An 18,675-nucleotide genomic window follows, 5' to 3' on the forward strand; every position below is an offset into this window, starting at 1 on the left:
ATCTTACTAATACAGTTGGGTGCAAATGTTTGCAACCCCTTATTTTGAAATGTTTATTTTGCCTCTTCATCTAGTACAAATATTCATTCATAAGAAATTATCTAAGATTTTAATATAATTCATGTAATTAATTGTTTGTTTGTTTTAATCAAGGGGGATGCACACTTTCACCATAATTTAACTTTAACAGAACATTTAGGTAGGTGCAATTTCAGTTTAAGTATATGCAAACTTTAAACCTATCATAATAATAATAGTATAAATGTTTGCATCCATCTGTAACTGCAATATTTTAATCCTTATGCACTACACTTTTATCAGATTATTTATGTCCTGTCCTCCATAACCACAGTAATCATAACCACACTTTATCAAGACTGTATCATATGTACAGTATAAGTAGTAATGAGTCTAGGTAGCCAGCTAGTCTGTGGATTTATTAAAATCATAATATGGAATCATTAAAACCACAGAATAAAGTCTACAGTATAAAGACCAAAAAAAAGATAATGTGACAGCAATTTTGTGTAATTGACTCCCATTCAACCTGAAACCTCTTTACACTTTGTTTTAATTAATAAATGGTCTGTACTTATATCAGTTTTCTATCACATCGTTTTCCAAAACCCTTTAGATTCAAGATTCAAAGCACTTTATCAGTATCAGAGGGAATTGGCTTTGTCACAGCTGTTATCTAACCATAACAACAAAAAAAGCAACACACATACAAAAAAAACTTCAACATTTATTAGTATGAATAAAAAAAAGATCTAAAAGTGAATAAAATGATGTTCATAACAGGCTGTGATAGGGTGCAGTGCAATGAATGGTGGTTACAGATCGACATAAATAAGCTGAAAAAGCAGTTCCAAAGACAAAATGCACTGTCTGAACTCAGTGCTGAAAGGATTTTCCAAGCAAAGCTGAAAAAGCTGAACAAAATTTAAAAACGGAGCGGCCGAAGGCTTCATCGAACATCGTGATATTCTTTATTTGAAGATACTCAAAGATACTGAAGGCAGGCCGGCGATTTTAAAACAGCCCACGTTTGTGACTGAAGGAGAATTTCTGGACCTCCGTTATAATGGGCTCCAAAGGGAGTTTAAGGTGACACTCACTCCACTTCTGGCGAAATACTGAAAGAACCGTTAAGTCCTGTCAGTATTAGAGTTACATTTCCTGAAAGAACACTGAAATACCGACATTTGAATGGAAAACATGATAGGGAAAAAAAGAAAGTTGACTGAAGAAAAGAAGAAAAAGAAGTTGATAAAAGTTAAAGCTAGAAGTTAGAGTGCGCGTGGTCCCCCACTCTAGCTGGGCTAACATTCTGCAATACACACTAATCGAGAAGTTAAAAATTCACCAAGAATTATCTCAAACAAAAATTGTGATTATTCAAAAAACAGAAAAGATGTTAAAAAGCAGGATACAAGGCTGAATTTGCTGAACGTTTGAATAGTCCCTCTAGGCTGAAGTGTGCCCAACTAGTTACAGCTGAAATAGGACAAAGCTGAAGAGGAACTGAAGAGTCTCCCCCTTCATTGATTAAGAACAAATTGCTGAAAAAAGCTGAATAAGAGCACATGTCCTTAATAAGTGGAACATTTTAAACTTTGAACAATGTTTCTAGCTGAAAGTAGTTAAGTGCCAAAAAATGTACAGTACATAGAAATCAGAAGAAGTAGTATAATAATAACAATAATAATAATGAAGATTAGGATATTATTACTGTGAATGTTTTCACAGTAGTGAATGATGATGGTCAAAATTGGGATGTGAGGATGTTATGTACATTAGCTATGTTAATTTTGATATTTCCTGATGTCTGACCAAACCCAAATCCGATTCAGTACAATTTCTTCGTTGTATCTGGCGTTTGCATCAGTCTCAGACGGACCACGAGAGGGCAGCATCGTAACTATAAAATCCCTCTTAAAAATAATAAAGTCAATGAACTGAAATAGTTACTTTAGTTAGGAAGTAACTACAAGAAACCAATTTTATGACTGAGTATCATAATGTGGATAAGTGTGTGTGTGTGAGTGTGTGTGTTTTATTTTTATTTTGTTACTTTTCAGCCTCAACAGAGTCAGCTGTCTCCAGATGGAACCTGTGTGCACTAGCTGACATTAAAATCTCATCATCTGCTGAACACAAATACTGGCAGGAAAAGGTCAAGAGATAGAGGGTGGTGGTGGAAAGCTGCCATCACTCAATCATTAAGACACACACACACTTAGTGTGCACACATACATACAGTACATTAGCACACACAGGTACATCCATGCACACAGATATAGTGTAGACACATACAGGCATAGTATATACACAACTTTGGTCCTGTCACAGCAGATCAAAAAATACACATTTGCAATATAAACACACATATCACCAAACAAGATAAATCATACATATTGACACACACAAAATCAAACATAAAAACATGGCAAGCATGCTAATAAACAATAATAAACAAAAGAAACTCATGCACAAATTTGCACACACATGCCTGTATGTATACACACACATGTGCGCACACACACACAAATTACTACTGACAGTCCTGAATGTGAACTCAGTCAGATGTCTTGCTGAGACTCTATGGATATTTTATGGTTCTCCTCCACCAATTGTGATTAATCTTTCATGAGATTACATCTCATTGTTTGTGTGTGTGTGTGTGTGTGTGTGTGTGTGTGTGTGTGTGTGTGTGTGTGTGTGTGTGTGTGTGTGTGTGTGTATGTGTGCATGTGTTTGTGTGTTTCTGGAGTTAGGAGTTGGGGTGTGTGTATCCACATGTGTGTGTAGACTCCAACCCGAGCATTACAAGGTGGTGGTGAAGAGAAATCCAGTGTGAAAACAAGAGGAAATTCTTCTCTTAGCTAATCTTCCCCCAGGTACACAGTCCCTGAAAACAAATGCTGTCTGGTGAGATAAATTGTATTACAGCAAAACAACAAAAATAGATTTTATTGTGAAGGATGCTTTAAATGAACACACATCACACTATGCTGGGAACAGACAACATATTCATGGCTTTTGAGGTGGCCACACATCACATTCATCTGCCACACTGAAATCTAACATTAAAGTGCTGTCACACGTTTCATAAGACATGTGCTGTGCCATAGCAAAGTTTTCATTCTATGTTCCATACATTTTTGGACTGATGGGATTATATTTACATGTCAGACTTCTTGTGTTTTTGTAAGTTGAAGAACCAATTCTTTCACACAGCATTATTTTTGGTTCTGTGGTTTCTAATCATCAATTTCATCTGTGGCACAGAAGAAAGATCAGGCCATTAAAGTTCACACTGCTTTGTTTTGTTAGACAAAAAAGTTAGTATCCACAACAGCGGAGAACATTTTCGGCTTATAAAGTTGGCTCTTGTGTTTCTGCTACTTTATTATCACTGCACACAACAGAAGGTTTAGCAGTATTAGTACAGTTATGTAGTGAGTGAATGTGGCAAAGCCTTCTCATTTTGGAGTATTTTAGTTGTGATCTGGCGCCATCTAACGCTACAAACCTGGTAAAACTGCAGAGGCCTGTTGGTGGATAAACACTGAGAATCTCTGTAAAAAGAAAGTGCACAGTAAACCATGTGTTAGTGTTTCAGGATCTTGTGTGACTGTAAGTGGAGGTCTGTGTTCAAAATGTTAATAATGTAGCACAGTGGAGGGTCGAACACCAGATGTTTCTGTCGTCTCAAAAAAGCTCAGGAAACAGACCCATGTGGGTCTGAAAGGCACCAGATGGAGATGAAACTAGCCACAAATCATCCATGATGGCAGGGGCAATGTTTGGACTTAAATCAGTCAGAATAATATCTGGATCTGCAGGACCAAGGCCAGACACCACACCAGGCTGCTGCAAAAGTTCAGCGTCAGATATTTACTTATGGTGAATCTTAATCTAGCTGCATTTCAAGTGGCATTATTCACTCTTCAGTCTGCTGTTTATACCTATTGCTTAGGAGGTTATGATAAAATTAGGTTATAACAGGTATTACATTTCACAGTATAGAATTAGGCAAAGAAATTACAATGCAGCTACCGTGTATAATTTCTGCTTTATGAAAAATAGTGTCAAAATGAAAGCAGTAATCCTGTCACTGGACACCCTCTGTTTATCTGTGTTTATATGTGTTTTTCCTGCTTTAAAAGTTACTACCTGTGTTCTATTCACACCCAGTGAAACAGAGCTGACTCTTTTACTTTATAAAGCCTGATTAACAAATTTTATTTAGCAGCTTCTGCTCTGTTTAAGAACTGAGGACGTGTCAGTGGGCCATCTGGAGAGGATTACAATATCAAACTGCAGGATTGACCAATAGGGTATAAACTGTTTTGGCTTTTTCTTGCCCTCAGAGTCTCTCTCATACCTCAAATGCTCAAAATCCAGAGAGGGAAATGGTGGGAGGGAGGCAGAAACAGGCACTGGGAGGAGCTGTGGGTGAGACCCACTGAAGAAACGACTGATTAGAGAAACAACACTAGAAGTTCTGGAGCTAAAACTACAACAGCATCAAATCATTTGTTGAACACAGCAGGAGGAAAAGGAATGTTCATTCATTAAAGGACCATTAATGATTTCTTTCAACACAGCAAGACTGTAAACTGTGACTGGAGCCATATGAATTGATCGTCTGGTCTCTTAGGGGGTTGCATGCTGCAGGACGACTACAGAAATACAGGAAGAAGTGTTCGTATTACTTGCAGGCTGTTTCAGTGACAGAAAGCCTTAACTACAGCTGTGGTAGTGTCGGAGCTGAGTTATTGAGAGAAGTGGCAGTAATGTCAGGCAGAGTCCTTCCTCTTCTTGTCTTATCTCTGTGTCTGGCTGTGGGTCCAGTCCAGAGCCAGGGTTCCCACCAGGATGCCTTTATAATCCAGTATCTAGAGAGGAGACTGGCTCAGGTGGAGGTAAGTGACATCAGGTATCTGCTAAAACAGAAAAGTACTACAAATGTTTGTAGTTGTTAATAATTACAATTTTTTGCAAAGTTTTACATGCATGACCTTGTAGGCCATTTACAGTACAGTAAGCTACTCTACTGTGTATTCTGATGTCTGTGTAAGGGATTTTTTAAACTTTTGTTGTTAGCAGTGGTTAATGCCATAAAGTCACACTACTCACATTGTATAACTTCTCCTAACAATTACAGAGGCAAGGTTTCATTATAAAATGCAATCTTAGCAGTTGCACAAGAGACCAGCATGGTGGTGGAGAGGTTAGCGCTGTTGTCTCAAAACTAGAAGTCCACAGTTTGAATCCCCGGCCATCTGTGGTCTTTTGGTGTGGACCTGTTCAGGGCTGACACCGCTTTTTGCCCACTGAGCGAATACAGATAATGGATGGATAGAAGGCAAAGGAGAATCTTCCATGTATCATATTGTGTTCTCAAGCAGTGACCAGCAGAGAATCAGTCAATGTCAAAAGCTTTATAGTTACTCACTAAATACAACAGTTAAACTAAACCAATAATAGGAGAACTATAAAGTCACAAAATCAATATGTCTGTTATGTTAAATGGAGCTGAGGGACTGAAAAGGTAGACACAGGACACGGGAATTTAATTTCAAAGAAAAGTGGGTTATTATTTACGCAAAATGCAATACATATCCAAAAGAAATTTGAATTACTGACAAAACTGGGCCCTAAAGGAGGTCAGCAAAAGATACTGGCCATACTGGCCAAATCAGTATGGGACACAAAGGGTAGAAATTAGTAACTAAACAAATTCTAAACGGACAAATTAAAGGTAAGTGAAAACAAGCAAAATTTGGCAAAAATGGCCGAGGTTGCAGCCATCACACTGACGTTAGATAACATTGTTAGTAACTGGTCATATTGGACCAAGTATTGCTCTAGTGTGAACAGAGCAAGGTTACATTTTATTGCTTGTATAATTAAAGCCTACTTTTGTGTTTTTCTTCTTTCAAAAGTTCAGTTTAACAGTCAAATGAGGCTGACAAAGCATAACTCATTTTCTAAATTACTAATATTTTCAACAATCCCCATACAGACACTATTACTGTAGCCACTAAGCTACTGGTCCAGTGTGACCATAAAACAGGGTCTGTGAAATCCTATTAAAATCATCTTTTCATTTGACCAAATGTATGAGGGAGAACCTTTGCGAAAGCATTCTTTTTGCAAATGTTAGACATTCCTGTCTTAATTCTGTATTTCTAACACTCTTTTTCGGTGTTAAATGACACTAGGAGCGTCTGAATCAGTGTGAGCAAAACACAGCGAGTGTCACCCAGAAGACCTATGACCTCTCTTCTGAAATCAGAGGTTACCTGTCCACCCTCACTGTTCTGAGGTAGGCCTTGACCCAAATGGAAAATATAAGACCAATCATTCAAGAAATGAAAGCACTCCTGTAGGTGTTCAGAGAAGTGGGCATGAATATAGTTATAAAATAACTTGTGTTTGGCTACACAGATCAGAGGTGAAGAGCCAGGTGGAGAGCATGTCTGTGCGTGTAGAGCGGATGGAGAGGGAGATGGAGTATCTAGAAAACAAGATCCCCAACCAGTCTGACATTGAAATGGAAGAGGCTCTGCTGGAACAACAGATAAAGGCTGCAGAACTGGACCAGTTACAGAAAAAAGCCAAGATTAAAGTGGAGAATGGTAGGAAGCGTGCTTATACAGTGAATATAAATATAACATTTAGGTGTCACAAGGAGGGAAATTAAAGAGAAGAAAGAAGTTAAATGGACAGGCCAGACAAATGTACAAGACACTGTGCTATAGTTCAATAATAAAGACACTCAGTCTTCTCTTTAACCTCTACAGACTGCAGCACAGCCCTGAGTCAAATCAAATCGCTCAAGATTGTGAACAAGGCGGGAGACACATATGGTTCCTGGTTCAAAGACCCCTCTGAAGGATCAGCTAAGGTCTGCTTTTCTAACAGCTGTTTCTCTTTTTGGGCACGAGACTACTTATCTATCAGTGGGAGGTTGCTGATGAACCATCTCTAAGCTTTTTCACCTGACACTCAAAATTAAATGTACTTTTTGGGGAATTGTATTTATGTTATCTGTAATGTAATGTGAGAGGAGTTACCAACTATGCAGTTCTTCTTTCTGGCGAGCATTTTATCACCACTCAGGTCATTGTTTGGCTTTGCTGTTTTAGTTTAGTCACAGAGCAGCTGTTTCCAGTAAAAGAACTTTGACAACACACCACCTGTTCCACATCTGATGGCTCTACTATTGTTAGATTTTAAATAAAAGCTGATTTGTGCAATCATTTATTTCTAACTCACATGTCAACTGGTCATAAATGTAACTCTTTCAGGTCTACCTGCTTAGTGGAATTCGTAACAACACTCTACTTGAGTATGGTTCCCTGCAAAGCTTCACAGAGAGGACCACCACATCACCAGCTAAAGTGATCCAGCTGCCGTTCCACTGGCAGGGGACAGGTCACATGGTCTACAATGGATTTCTCTACTACCACAAGGCAGACACACCCAACCAGATACTTAAGGTGTGTAAATCTGAGGCCTAAGCTCACTAATGGTAATTCATGCTCCATAAAATATCTTGTATTCACATATGATAGTTCACATAACTTGTCCAAAGTTACTGAAAACAGTTAATGGCTGCTGATCACAATCCACAGATTTCAGACTAACATCATAATGTTGAATAAAATTGCGGATTTGCTGTGCAGCTTTTGGTTGGCGAGTGACTTCCTTTCACTTCAAGGATCTTAGTCATTGGGGAGCTGAGTTTTGTCCTATTTTCTTTGCTGCACTGTTTTAGGTGAGGTCAGAATCCTAATGATGCCAAAAGAAACAATTTTGTTCCAGCAAAGTGAGCTGAATGTTTTGGACTAGATTTAACCACTACAGAGAAGGAGTTTGTTTGCAAAACATAAAACAGAATAAAATGCAGTTTTCAGACAGTAAACTTGTGATTAACATGTAACAGTTTTCCTTTAGCCAGGATGGGGCTGTAGTTTAAAGTATATTGTCTAGTTTGCACATATCCAAAATTGTAGATAAAGCCTGACAAAGCTGAAGTGAGTCTCTTTCCATCACATACAGGTGGACCTGTTGAATGGAACAGTGGTGGACAGCACACTTCTACCAGGAGCAGGTCGCCTCCCAGTTTACAGTCTGAATCTCAACAACTACCTGGACATGGCTGTGGATGAACTCGGCCTCTGGGTCATCCATGCTGATCCTGACTATGGAGGAAACCTCGTTATTACCAAACTGGATAAAAGTAAAGACAACCAGCCCCTGTCAAAATACATACATATGCAGTTTATGTAACCTGATAATAATTTGCATATATAATTTTTTTGTTCCCCAGAAACATTGGCAGTAGAATATACCTGGGATACACAGTGTAAAAGCCATGATGCTGAAGGAGCATTTTTAATATGTGGGACCCTATATGTGGTCTACAACTCACGCTATGGAGGACGTTCCACTGTACAGTGCCTCTATGACATCCACGACACCATCCATAGGTCGGTTTATACACAAACAAAAATTATAAAGTCTAGATGTATAGACACACCAGACTTGTATGACATTTTCTCAGCTGAAGCCCTTTTCTCTCTGATTTCTCTTTCTATGTGGGCCATGAAAACGCAGTGATGAGAGTCCCGTGATGTTCTTCCCAAAGCGCTACACCAGCCACAGCAGCATCCACTATCACCCTGGAGAAAAACAGCTGTACGCCTGGGACGAAGGCTACCAGACGATATACAAAGTGGAGACACGGAGGAATGACCGAGTCACTGATCAAAGCATCGCAGAGTGAACATAATACATCTTATAACACGCATGTGCTATCACTTTAAAAGGTTATGCAAGGCACGCTCATAAAAGCATCAGTTTACTTACTTAGTTTCTGAGGAGAAGCTTAAAGTGTAGTTTCAATAACTGATCCTTTGCTGGCATTGGATGCTCTCTTTATAACAGTTTATTGTCCTGTACAAATAAAGGACTTTATCCACAGGCTTATACTTTGTATGGCCATAATAAAAAGCATTTAAATGTTATGTGTATTTTTGGTGATTATTCCTATAAAATTTATAAAAGTTTGATGTGACTTTCAGTGTTTTTCAATTTTGCAGGAAAGCTGCCTCGGCAGAAAAGCTGCTGTCACAAATTGAACTCTGTGAACCTTGTAGTGGAGCCTTTTCTGGCATATTCTCTACCTAATCTAGTAGCCTACTGAAACAATGTTCTGCACAACTCACATCTGTCCAAACCCCATACACCTATAGGACCTGTGAACTCGGCCATCTATTATAGCTGCAGCCACATATGCAAACACAGTGTTTAACGTTACAAATACAGACAAACAGTTTACTCATATATAAAAGTACCTGAAACTAATATGACCAAAGTACAGTATCTGAAGTTAAGTAGTTATAGTCAAATGATGCACAAATCTGATTGGCCTCCCTGGGTTCCCCTCCTCCCACCAGTAAAAGAAAGCAAAAGGTCACATGGATGTAAAATGGTGAGATCAAAACACTGGAAAAGCTTTATGAGATCATCATTTTTGGAAGAATCTACTAAAATACACTGATGAGTACAACATTTGTCATTAATGACAAAGCAGCTAAAGTAATTATGGGGCAGCATGACAGTACAGAAAATGTTTGTAAGTACAGACAGTTTGCCAGTATTAGCTCTGCAAATGTGGTTTATTTATTTATCATTTAATTTATCAACAGTTTTTGTCTGCTGGAGCCGTACTCGCTGTCCCTGTGTAATGACGCTCCAGATGAAATTCACTCTTCTTTGTTTGAAAAGTGTCGGTCCCCGCCCCTTTCCTGTTGGTCGTGACGTCAGAAAGGGGCGGGTCGAGCGTGACCGTTGGCTTTAGAGCAGGCACTCACCGCCCCACATCTGCTACTACTAAAGTTAAGCTGGACATTGTCGAGTGCTGTAATTTTTCCAACGGTCTTCAATAGCCATGAGGAGGAGAAGCAGTAGCAACGGCAGCAGGAGAAGCTCGACCGTTAGAAGACGCAGTGAGAATGTGCGTTTCGATGAATTCGGCTTTGCTCGAACCAAAAGAAGGGACCAAAAAGTTCACCATCGATGCCATGATTACAGGTGCGCCGAGAGGGCAACAGTACAGCGGCTGCTCGCTAACCCAGCTCCCAAGAACTAGTTCGCTAACCGAGAGTTAGTTAGAGTTTGAAGTTCCTGAGCCGAGTTAAACCAGAATTCACTTTATAAACAGTATCACATTTGATTTTTTTTTTTTACCTCTAATATGTATAATTTAACTCTTGACGTTCGCTTGTTAAATGTTATTAGTTAGACAATAATAAAAAGCCTCAGTGCTGACTACTGACCACTGAGTTACCATCACTTTCCTTTTGTTAGAGTATCGAGAGTAGTAACGTCAAGCGTGGTATTAAAGCGTTTTTATAATATAAATCTAAAAACTTGTGTATGGTTTAATTGTGTCATTCTATCTTGGTTGATGAACGTACAAACTGTTGTAAGTTATTTTTAGAGCTTATCGCCATTTGGATGGAGTACATTCAGTAACATGCCTAATAATAATCCTCATAATAATAATAATAATTCTCATTCTCATAATAATAATTCTCATTTAGTAATTAAGCATTGCCTTGTGGTTAGAGTAATAAAATAAGTAAAACAGACAAAAAAGCAGCAAACTTTCCTCTGGCTTCATTAGTTGTTCTTGCAGGTAATTGTAAGTTATCAATACTGTCAACAAGGGCAGCTACCAACAATTATTTTTATGATCTGAATTTTAAATATCACTTTCATTAGTTTTGGTCTTTATCCAAAAGCAGAACATGACATAGCCATTGTGATAGTCCCAGAAAAGGAGCATATTCTCACATTTTAGAACAAAGTCATCAAAAGTTTGGTATTTTATTTCTAAATATACTGAAATAATGAATTGAAATTTAAAATCCTAGCAAATACATTTAATTTGGCGAATAAATCATTGATCACACATAGTGAAATAATTTAAAAAAAATTTAAAAATACTTTATACTTCAATACTAAGTAATCAACGTTTTAGATCACTTTCAGACGTAGATGATCCTCCTCCCTGGAGATGAACATTTAATGTCCGGTGTTTGTTTTTGTCAGAAAATGTCCATCCCTGCATGATTCCAAAAAGCCACGAATCAGTCAAAGTTCACCATGTTGTGTTTTCTCTGTCAGTTACCCCCTGCTGAGCTCAGTGCGGGTGAAAGAGCTGTGTGAGTTGCTCAGCTACTGGAATGCATCCAGCTTTATCTGCAAGAGTCAGGTGAGATGTATAAAAAAATAAAAACCTTCAAATGTTTTAATATGATACACAGTTTTTTTTACCATGCAGTAAATGTTTAAGTTTGTTTATGTCCTTATGTTGTGCTTTCAGATTGAGCGATTTATCAGAATGGGGATTCCTCCAAACCTACGAGGTAGAGTGTGGAAGTGTCTTCTCAGTATTGAAAGTCTGAGACAAAACAGTGACTTCAACTACCAGGTAAATACAACAGGAAATGGGAGAAAGAGATGGATAAATAAAAGTAGTATAAAGTTTTTGGATAATTTATAGTTTTAATCGATTGTCAAAGTAAAATAGAGAAAAATAACAAACATTCCCTCCTGTCAGATGCAAGGCCATTCACTAGTGATTTTGTGCTAACACATACTACTCAACACAGCATTAGTTTGGGTAAAATATGTCAAGACTTTACCTATAGGGTCCCGACAACTCCCTGGATTAATTACCAGTCAAGGAATGTGGGCTTTCATCAACAGAAATGCTTGTCAGAGGTGCGGGGACCTCTGGTGGACTTGGGTGTTAGTGAGTATGGCATCCTATCAGCAATAGCAACACTAAGCGACACGCAGAATGATCTGGACCTGAACCAACAGCAAGGCTCCAACTGTCCTGACCTGCGCTACTCTGTAGATGACATCACTCTGTTTCGACAGATCGCCTTAGACCTGCGTGAGTTCATGCAAAAAATCCAAAAGCCAAAAATCTTTAAACTGATTATCTTTAATAGTTCCTACAATGCACGTGAAACTATCAGGGTAGAGCTAATGAAATTAATGGACCTGAGAAGTATCACAGAACAGGTAAAGCCAGACTTTAGGTTCATGGTTGAGAGAAAAATAGGTTAAATCCACTAATAAGCCACTAGGTGGTATTAATTTCATGGTGGACAGAGATTAGCACACTGGTCTGTGGTTACACACCCCTACACAGAAAACTGTGAGGTCCTGTGTTCTGACATCAGTTGATCTTAGCCAAAATACAGTTTTTCCTGTGCTGAAACACCGTACATTACAATAGCACCAGGCAATATTACTTTGGCTAATATAAATTTGCTCTTCCTGTTTCTTAGAGCGTTCCTTCCCAACCCACCGTTCTCTGATGGGGGAAAGCCCAGAAGCAATTGAGGGTCAAGCTCAACTGTTCAGAGTACTCACTGCCTATGCCAAATACAACCCACAAGTTGGATACAGCCAAGGTAATTAACTCATTTATCACACTTTATATGGTTTTAAAATGGCAGTGCGATGCTTCATTTCATTAATAATTTCATTATACAACACAATTTGTACAATAGAAGTCATTCAGAGTGCTTCACACATGCAAATTAGTAGACTAATAACAACATTATAATATAAGTCAAGAGTAAATGAGAAAGTAAATGTATATATGTTAGGGCTGCCAATTTCTTAAAATTGTAAATTAATCGCACGTTTTATGTACTAAAAATCTGCTGTAAAGTGGACACATGTTACTGACTTAGTAAAGCTAATGAATTGGTACAGCTGGTGGAGGGAGATGAACAGGTTTAATATGGAGGTTGCTAACAGACTCTACCAGAACTTGCACAGTTATTAAGTTATGTAACCAATCAGGCTAAACAGTTAGGATGGTATATGAACAGCTTTTGTTTTACCATTTTCATAGCAGTTAAGCAAACATGGTTAAAACATACACATGGTCACGATTGGCATAGCTGATATTGCTGTATGTTTTCTTGAACAGTGTTTTAATGAAGTACTTTATTTGTGGTTTTCTAGCCAAGTTGTTTCTGTGTGTATGTAACAGTAAAAGAGTTATCTACCTGAGTGGGGTGCACGTGTGTGTGTGCAGGAGCTGCCCCCCCACCCCCGTTAGATAGAAAAAGACTGCAGAAAAACTGCACCAGAAATGCAACAACTATAACTTCACATATGTTAATGTCACTCATGAAGAAATACAATGCTGATATCTGTCAGCATTCCTAATCCTGCTCTAATTCTAATTCGAGTCACTCACACTATCAAGCTCAGCACAGGTGAGGCAACAGGCATAAAAAAAGGAGTGGGCTTAAAAGAAAATTGCATTAATGGAGCAACTGGAGCAATAAGTAAATGAGCAGATTAAATAAGCAGATTTTTAAACTACACTACTGGGGTTGGCTGCTCCATAATTTAGGGGCATACAAAGAAAAAGAATCACACATTTGATCTTAATGACAAAAAATGTCACCTTCTCTAAAACTACTGCAAAAATATTTCATATTAATATTTTTTCCACTTTAAATGACTCAATCTTTAAAAACCACCCCAGCCGTAAATATATGTATATGATATTTGTAATATTTAGGGGGGTTTAACACTTTAAAAGCCATTATGTTTGCATAACACCCCTTTTTTTATCAAAACAAACATTGGCCTACTATGAGATGTCACTTATGAATCAGTAGTCGCATAGACGTATCATTTCATTAGTCATGCCCCCTTTCAGAAAATCGTAAAAAGTGGGAAATTGTTCTGGAAAAGATGGCACCATCTGGTGAACAAATATAAAATTTTAAAATAGAAGGCCAATAATCCAAAATTTATTTTTAACCTAAAGGAATGCATTAGTTTAAGTTTAAGATAATGTGGGACCCAAAATGGCATTTTAAGTTGTTTTCAAAGGGACATGTTTTGTCATTGGGATCAAATGTGTTGTATTTTGTGTAGCTTAGCCATTTTAGGCTAATTTAAGAAACTTAATTAATATTAAGTTTAATAGTATAAGTACTTAATAAATACTTTATTAATATAATTTTTAAAAGTTTTTAAATTATTATTAAGATAAAAACATATATTCTCTTGAAAATCTGAGGTGTATTCATTCAGCACAGCCAAAATGTCTTGAAAATAAAAAACTAAATGGCACAAATGTCCCTAGGATCCCTTAAGGGTTAAAACCTGCCATTGATGTATTTGGCTAGGTTTTTTTATATGCCAAGTAATATTTTCTTGGTCAGTACGTAAATATGAATAAACTTGTATATTTGAGTTAAATTTTAATGTAGAGAAGCATGTGTGGGAGGGAACATACAGTTACTACTATAAATATTTCTACTAGACTAAAATTTTTTGTTAGATTAAAATGAAATTATTTAGCATCAGGGACATTATGACAAAGATAAGGATTGAGCTAGCTAACCACTGATAGTTGCAGAGAGCTGCAGTAAATAATGTGACCACTTGATGGAGGCAGAGGAACAAGAGTTAGTTCATCATGCAGGAATCTCCCTGCTTTGTGCTCACTTATAGGAAGCATAACTCTAAAACAACAGAAACAAAACAAAAAATGACCATAAAATTGTAACTGGTAGCACTATTTGTTTATTGAAAACAGTATCATTAATTGTGACACCATAACTTACCAGTAAGTGTAGAAACCACGAAATGAAACACTTTCTAATTTATGTTTTACAGAGTCAGTGGAAACCATCTGAGGAAAGATAAAACCCTATCTCTCAGTTGGAATCATTTGAAACCGATTTTGGATTGTAAATAGTACAAAGACAACATAAAAAGTTTAAACTAAGAAAACCTATTGACATCCCATGAACACAGTGAAACAAAAAAGTTTTGACAGGATTAGCTTTACTACTGTGTTGCATCCACTCTTCCTTTTTCTACGGGAAAAGAGTATGGGTACTACTCAGTACTCTTTTTCTACGTATGTGGTAAGACACTACTGTAGTTTCAAATCAAGACCTCTAGTTTTTCTTGCTGTTTTCCTTACTTTTTTAAATATGTCGCCAGGATCAAAATGAACAAATATTTTCTAAAAACAATTTAATTTTCTCAGTTTCAAAATTTGATATGTTGTGCAATCAAAAATATGTTTTGAATGATTTGCTAAATACTGCAAATCTTTATTTTATACAGTATCCCAACTTCTCTGGAAAATGGCTTGTAATTAAAATAAAGACAGATTTGCGTGGTTTGTTGTACAAAAAATATTGATTACACTGATGTCACTCTGCTCACTCTACCCTACTTCTTGGTTTCTTGTTAGGACCTGTACCTTTTTATATTTTAATCACCAACAAATCTTTCTCTCGGACTTACAACATTGATTGTTTATTTTAGGAAAAATGTATGTCCGTGTTTCACAGGGATGTCCTACATAGCTGCAGTGCTGCTGATGGAAGTGGGAGAGGAGGAGGCATTTTGGGCTCTGACCGCCCTGTTGGATAAACCCAAATATCTGGGTGAACTGTTTGACCTCAGCCTCACTAAGTAAGAATGCCCTTATTGCAAGAATAGTAAGAATTACTATTGCAACAACACATCATCAGTAGGGTAAAACTAACCTGTCTCACGACAGTCAGTAAAGTAATAACCATCTACTAATAAAAGAGGATTTTTAAAAGAATATTTAGTCTGTAGTCTGGGGCGGCTATAGCTCAGTTGGTAAAGGCAGTTGCTTACAGACCACAGGGTGAGTGGTTCGATCCCCGGCCCTGGCTATATGTCGAAGTGTCCCTGGGCAAGACCCTGAACCCCTAACAGCCCATTCCCCCTCCCCAGCGATGCAGTGCCGGTCCAAGCCCGGTAGAAATTGGGGAGGGTTGCGTCAGGAAGGGCATCCGGCGTAAAAACTGTGCCAAATCAACATGCGGACAATGATCCGCTGTGGCGACCCCGAACTCACGGGATAAGCCGAAAGGAGAGTAGATTTAGTCTGTAGTCTGTGCTTTTGAAAAACTTTGTGGGTAAACGTGGTTCATCAAGAAATCATCACCATGTGTGATTATCATACACAGAAAGAGGATATACTGTACTGTGGCTTCTCTCTGACTGTTTTATAGTCCAAACGTTTTAGCTTGTTTTAGCACAACACAGAAAGAAAACATTAAAAGTATATGGAGTTTATCAGACATTATGTAATTGATTCCCTTGCATTAATTCAGAAATATTATAAAGACTAATTGTGTGTTGTCATATGACAGTAATTCCAAAGGTAAACTTTTTGTCCATTGTCCACTTTTTTCCTTGGAATTTGTGATGTGTAACAATGGTGTTGTTTCTGCTCTGATCAGGCTCCAGCATCAGGTGAAGGTTTTTGACCAGTTCCTAAAACACAGGAAGCCAAAACTCTCTCAGCACATGGTAAGTGTTCAGGCTTTCACTGTCTGTGTTTTCAAATGAAACAACAGCCTTTGGCTAAACTTAAATTCTTATCAAAATGACATGATGTCTATGAAGACAGAGAGACAACTTTGGTGCTTCTGTTTTGAGTGGAATTATTTGAGTTGTCTGAATAACCCCCCCCCCCAACACACACACATACATATATACATATATACATACATACATACACCAGAAATAAAAAGCACTATGTCAAGAAAGTGCATTTGTGTTTGAGGCCAGATATTTCCAAGAGATGAGTAGTTCATCTTCTGGGGACAGTCCACTGTAATTTATCTGTCATCAACTGGGTCTCTACCGTCTCGCAGCCTATTAGGCTTGGGGGGGTTTACTGGTTGCACTGGTGGACAAAAAGCTACTTTTGTGTAATTTTCTCCCTGTGTCCCTGCTGTGATTTAACTTTTGTATTGTACTGTCCATTTATTGAGTCACTGCACCATTTATGAATAGTAACATAGTGAAAACCAAAGTAATGTCTACAAAAAGCTATAGTAGCTGTGGTTGGAAGCACTTTTTGTGTCACCTTGTAAAGTGGCAGATGTTGCTTCAGTGTTAGCCAGACTCTTTATGGAAAATCTTTTTCACTGTTTGATATACGGACAAAAGGCAGAATTCTGAGAAGACCGTATAGTTATTTCTATGTAACTAAGGTGTTCAGACTTATATATAAAAAAATTTTTTTTAAAAGCCATTTCACATTTTACGTATCCGTTCACATATCCGTTAACCCTCAGATCAAATGGATCTGTAGGCAAACTATAGATGTGCACACTTTTCTGTTCATACTACAAATGCCGATATACACATGACTACATTCTACACAAGTTCACTGCAAAACACAATGAGAACTCTAAGCTTTAGCAAAAACTAAGCGGAGAGCTTCTTTGTTTGTTGGACTTGAGTGAACAAATAAGTAAAATAGCATGTTTAACTGCTTTATGTAACCGTGTCAAAGATGTGGAAATAAACGTTACATAGCTTTAATGTATCAAAAAAGCATTTAGTTTACTTTTGTGGCAGTTGGTACACTGTCACTAAGGACAGTCATGCCAATTCCTAGTGTCTGCATAGTTGAGGTAAAAATTAAATAAATAAATAAACAATATCTTGAAAACTGCTTAGTTTGATTTACCTACAAAACTAGTAGTAGCAACTGGAAAAGCTATTGACATTCCCATTATCCTAAGCTGTACTTTTTATCAAGTTAATAAATGTTAGCATGCTAATATGATATTATTATTATTATTATTATTATTATTATTATTATTATTATTAATAATATTATACTTAGGAGGGCCTGGTGGCTCAGTGGTAGAGCATTGGGTTGGCAAAAGGCCTCGCATCTGGCCCCTCCCAGCCACTTAGAGCCACCTTGGTGCCAGTCGCGAGCCCGGTTAAAATGGAAGTTGCGGTAGGAATAATAATAATAACAATAATAATAATTATTATTATTCATATTTTACCTGCTACACGAGTCAGTTTTATTATAAGTGTTCTTCAGCCATATTGCAACTACATCTTCATACTCATGAGGCTCAGTCTCATGATCCTGCTAAGTTTAAAGCGCACACGAAAATGTTTTTTGCTAACATTTGCTTTTCAAGTGTCTTTGAAAGGATTGTTAAGCTTCACTTGACTCAGCAGGTTTGAGGGGAGAACTACCCCTTTGGAGCCAAAAAACAGACACACTCAAACGTGTATATATACGCATACATACTGGGGCTTGTTAGCACAATAGTTCTCCCCCACACACAAACACACACTTACAGAAAAAGCCTATTAGAGATCAGAGGTCAGCATTTCCTTTGTAATAGAGCAGCAGAGTTAAGCCAAGTTTTGTACTTGTGCTATACCTTACAGTGCTCAGTAAAAACACAGCCTAAAAGCAATTGTAATGCTTTGCTCAATATGAAGATGCATGATATTGTTTTTAGGACATATCCACTGTTACAAGCAGTAAGAAATATCATCAAATCTGTAAGTGTTTGTTCAGATTTTACAAATAAACTTTTCCCAACGCCCCTCTTAAACCGATGGATGCTAACACATTTTAGGAAGAGACACAAAGCCTCTGTGCAGTCACAACATTAACACAATTCCATGCTTTATGCACAGACTCTTCTTTTAGCCAGTCATTAAAGTCTGTTTGACAGAAGCTGGCAGAGTCTTGAATACATTTTGTGATTGTGCCAAAAT

At 37.6% G+C, this 18,675-nt stretch overlaps 2 protein-coding genes across 3 annotated transcripts in view; both read left to right on the top strand.

The window, feature by feature from the left end:
* The first annotated feature begins 4,416 nt into the window (after positions 1–4,416).
* olfml1 (olfactomedin-like 1) lies at positions 4,417–9,044 on the top strand. The gene is made up of 8 exons (XM_067502786.1): positions 4,417–4,931; positions 6,234–6,337; positions 6,460–6,650; positions 6,816–6,919; positions 7,323–7,514; positions 8,077–8,257; positions 8,348–8,507; positions 8,635–9,044. The coding sequence occupies exons 1-8, from the start codon at positions 4,803–4,805 to the stop codon at positions 8,801–8,803; spliced, it is 1,230 nt and encodes a 409-aa protein (XP_067358887.1). The 5' UTR covers positions 4,417–4,802; the 3' UTR covers positions 8,804–9,044.
* Positions 9,045–9,851: 807 nt separating this feature from the next.
* si:ch211-266k8.4 (uncharacterized) overlaps positions 9,852–18,675 on the top strand; it is a 78,077-nt gene continuing 69,253 nt past the window's right edge. The window contains exons 1-7 of one of the 2 annotated variants that reach the window (XM_067502605.1): positions 9,852–10,113; positions 11,212–11,299; positions 11,411–11,518; positions 11,797–11,989; positions 12,390–12,515; positions 15,444–15,567; positions 16,371–16,440. In XM_067502605.1, the coding sequence (XP_067358706.1) occupies positions 9,971–10,113; positions 11,212–11,299; positions 11,411–11,518; positions 11,797–11,989; positions 12,390–12,515; positions 15,444–15,567; positions 16,371–16,440 (852 nt within the window). In that variant the 5' untranslated portion in view covers positions 9,852–9,970. The remainder of the gene's footprint in view (positions 10,114–11,211; positions 11,300–11,410; positions 11,519–11,796; positions 11,990–12,389; positions 12,516–15,443; positions 15,568–16,370; positions 16,441–18,675) is intronic. The other variant, XM_067502606.1, reaches the window with a different exon arrangement.

Source organism: Channa argus, chromosome 4, assembly GCF_033026475.1.
Source record: "Channa argus isolate prfri chromosome 4, Channa argus male v1.0, whole genome shotgun sequence".
NCBI lineage: Eukaryota > Metazoa > Chordata > Actinopteri > Anabantiformes > Channidae > Channa > Channa argus.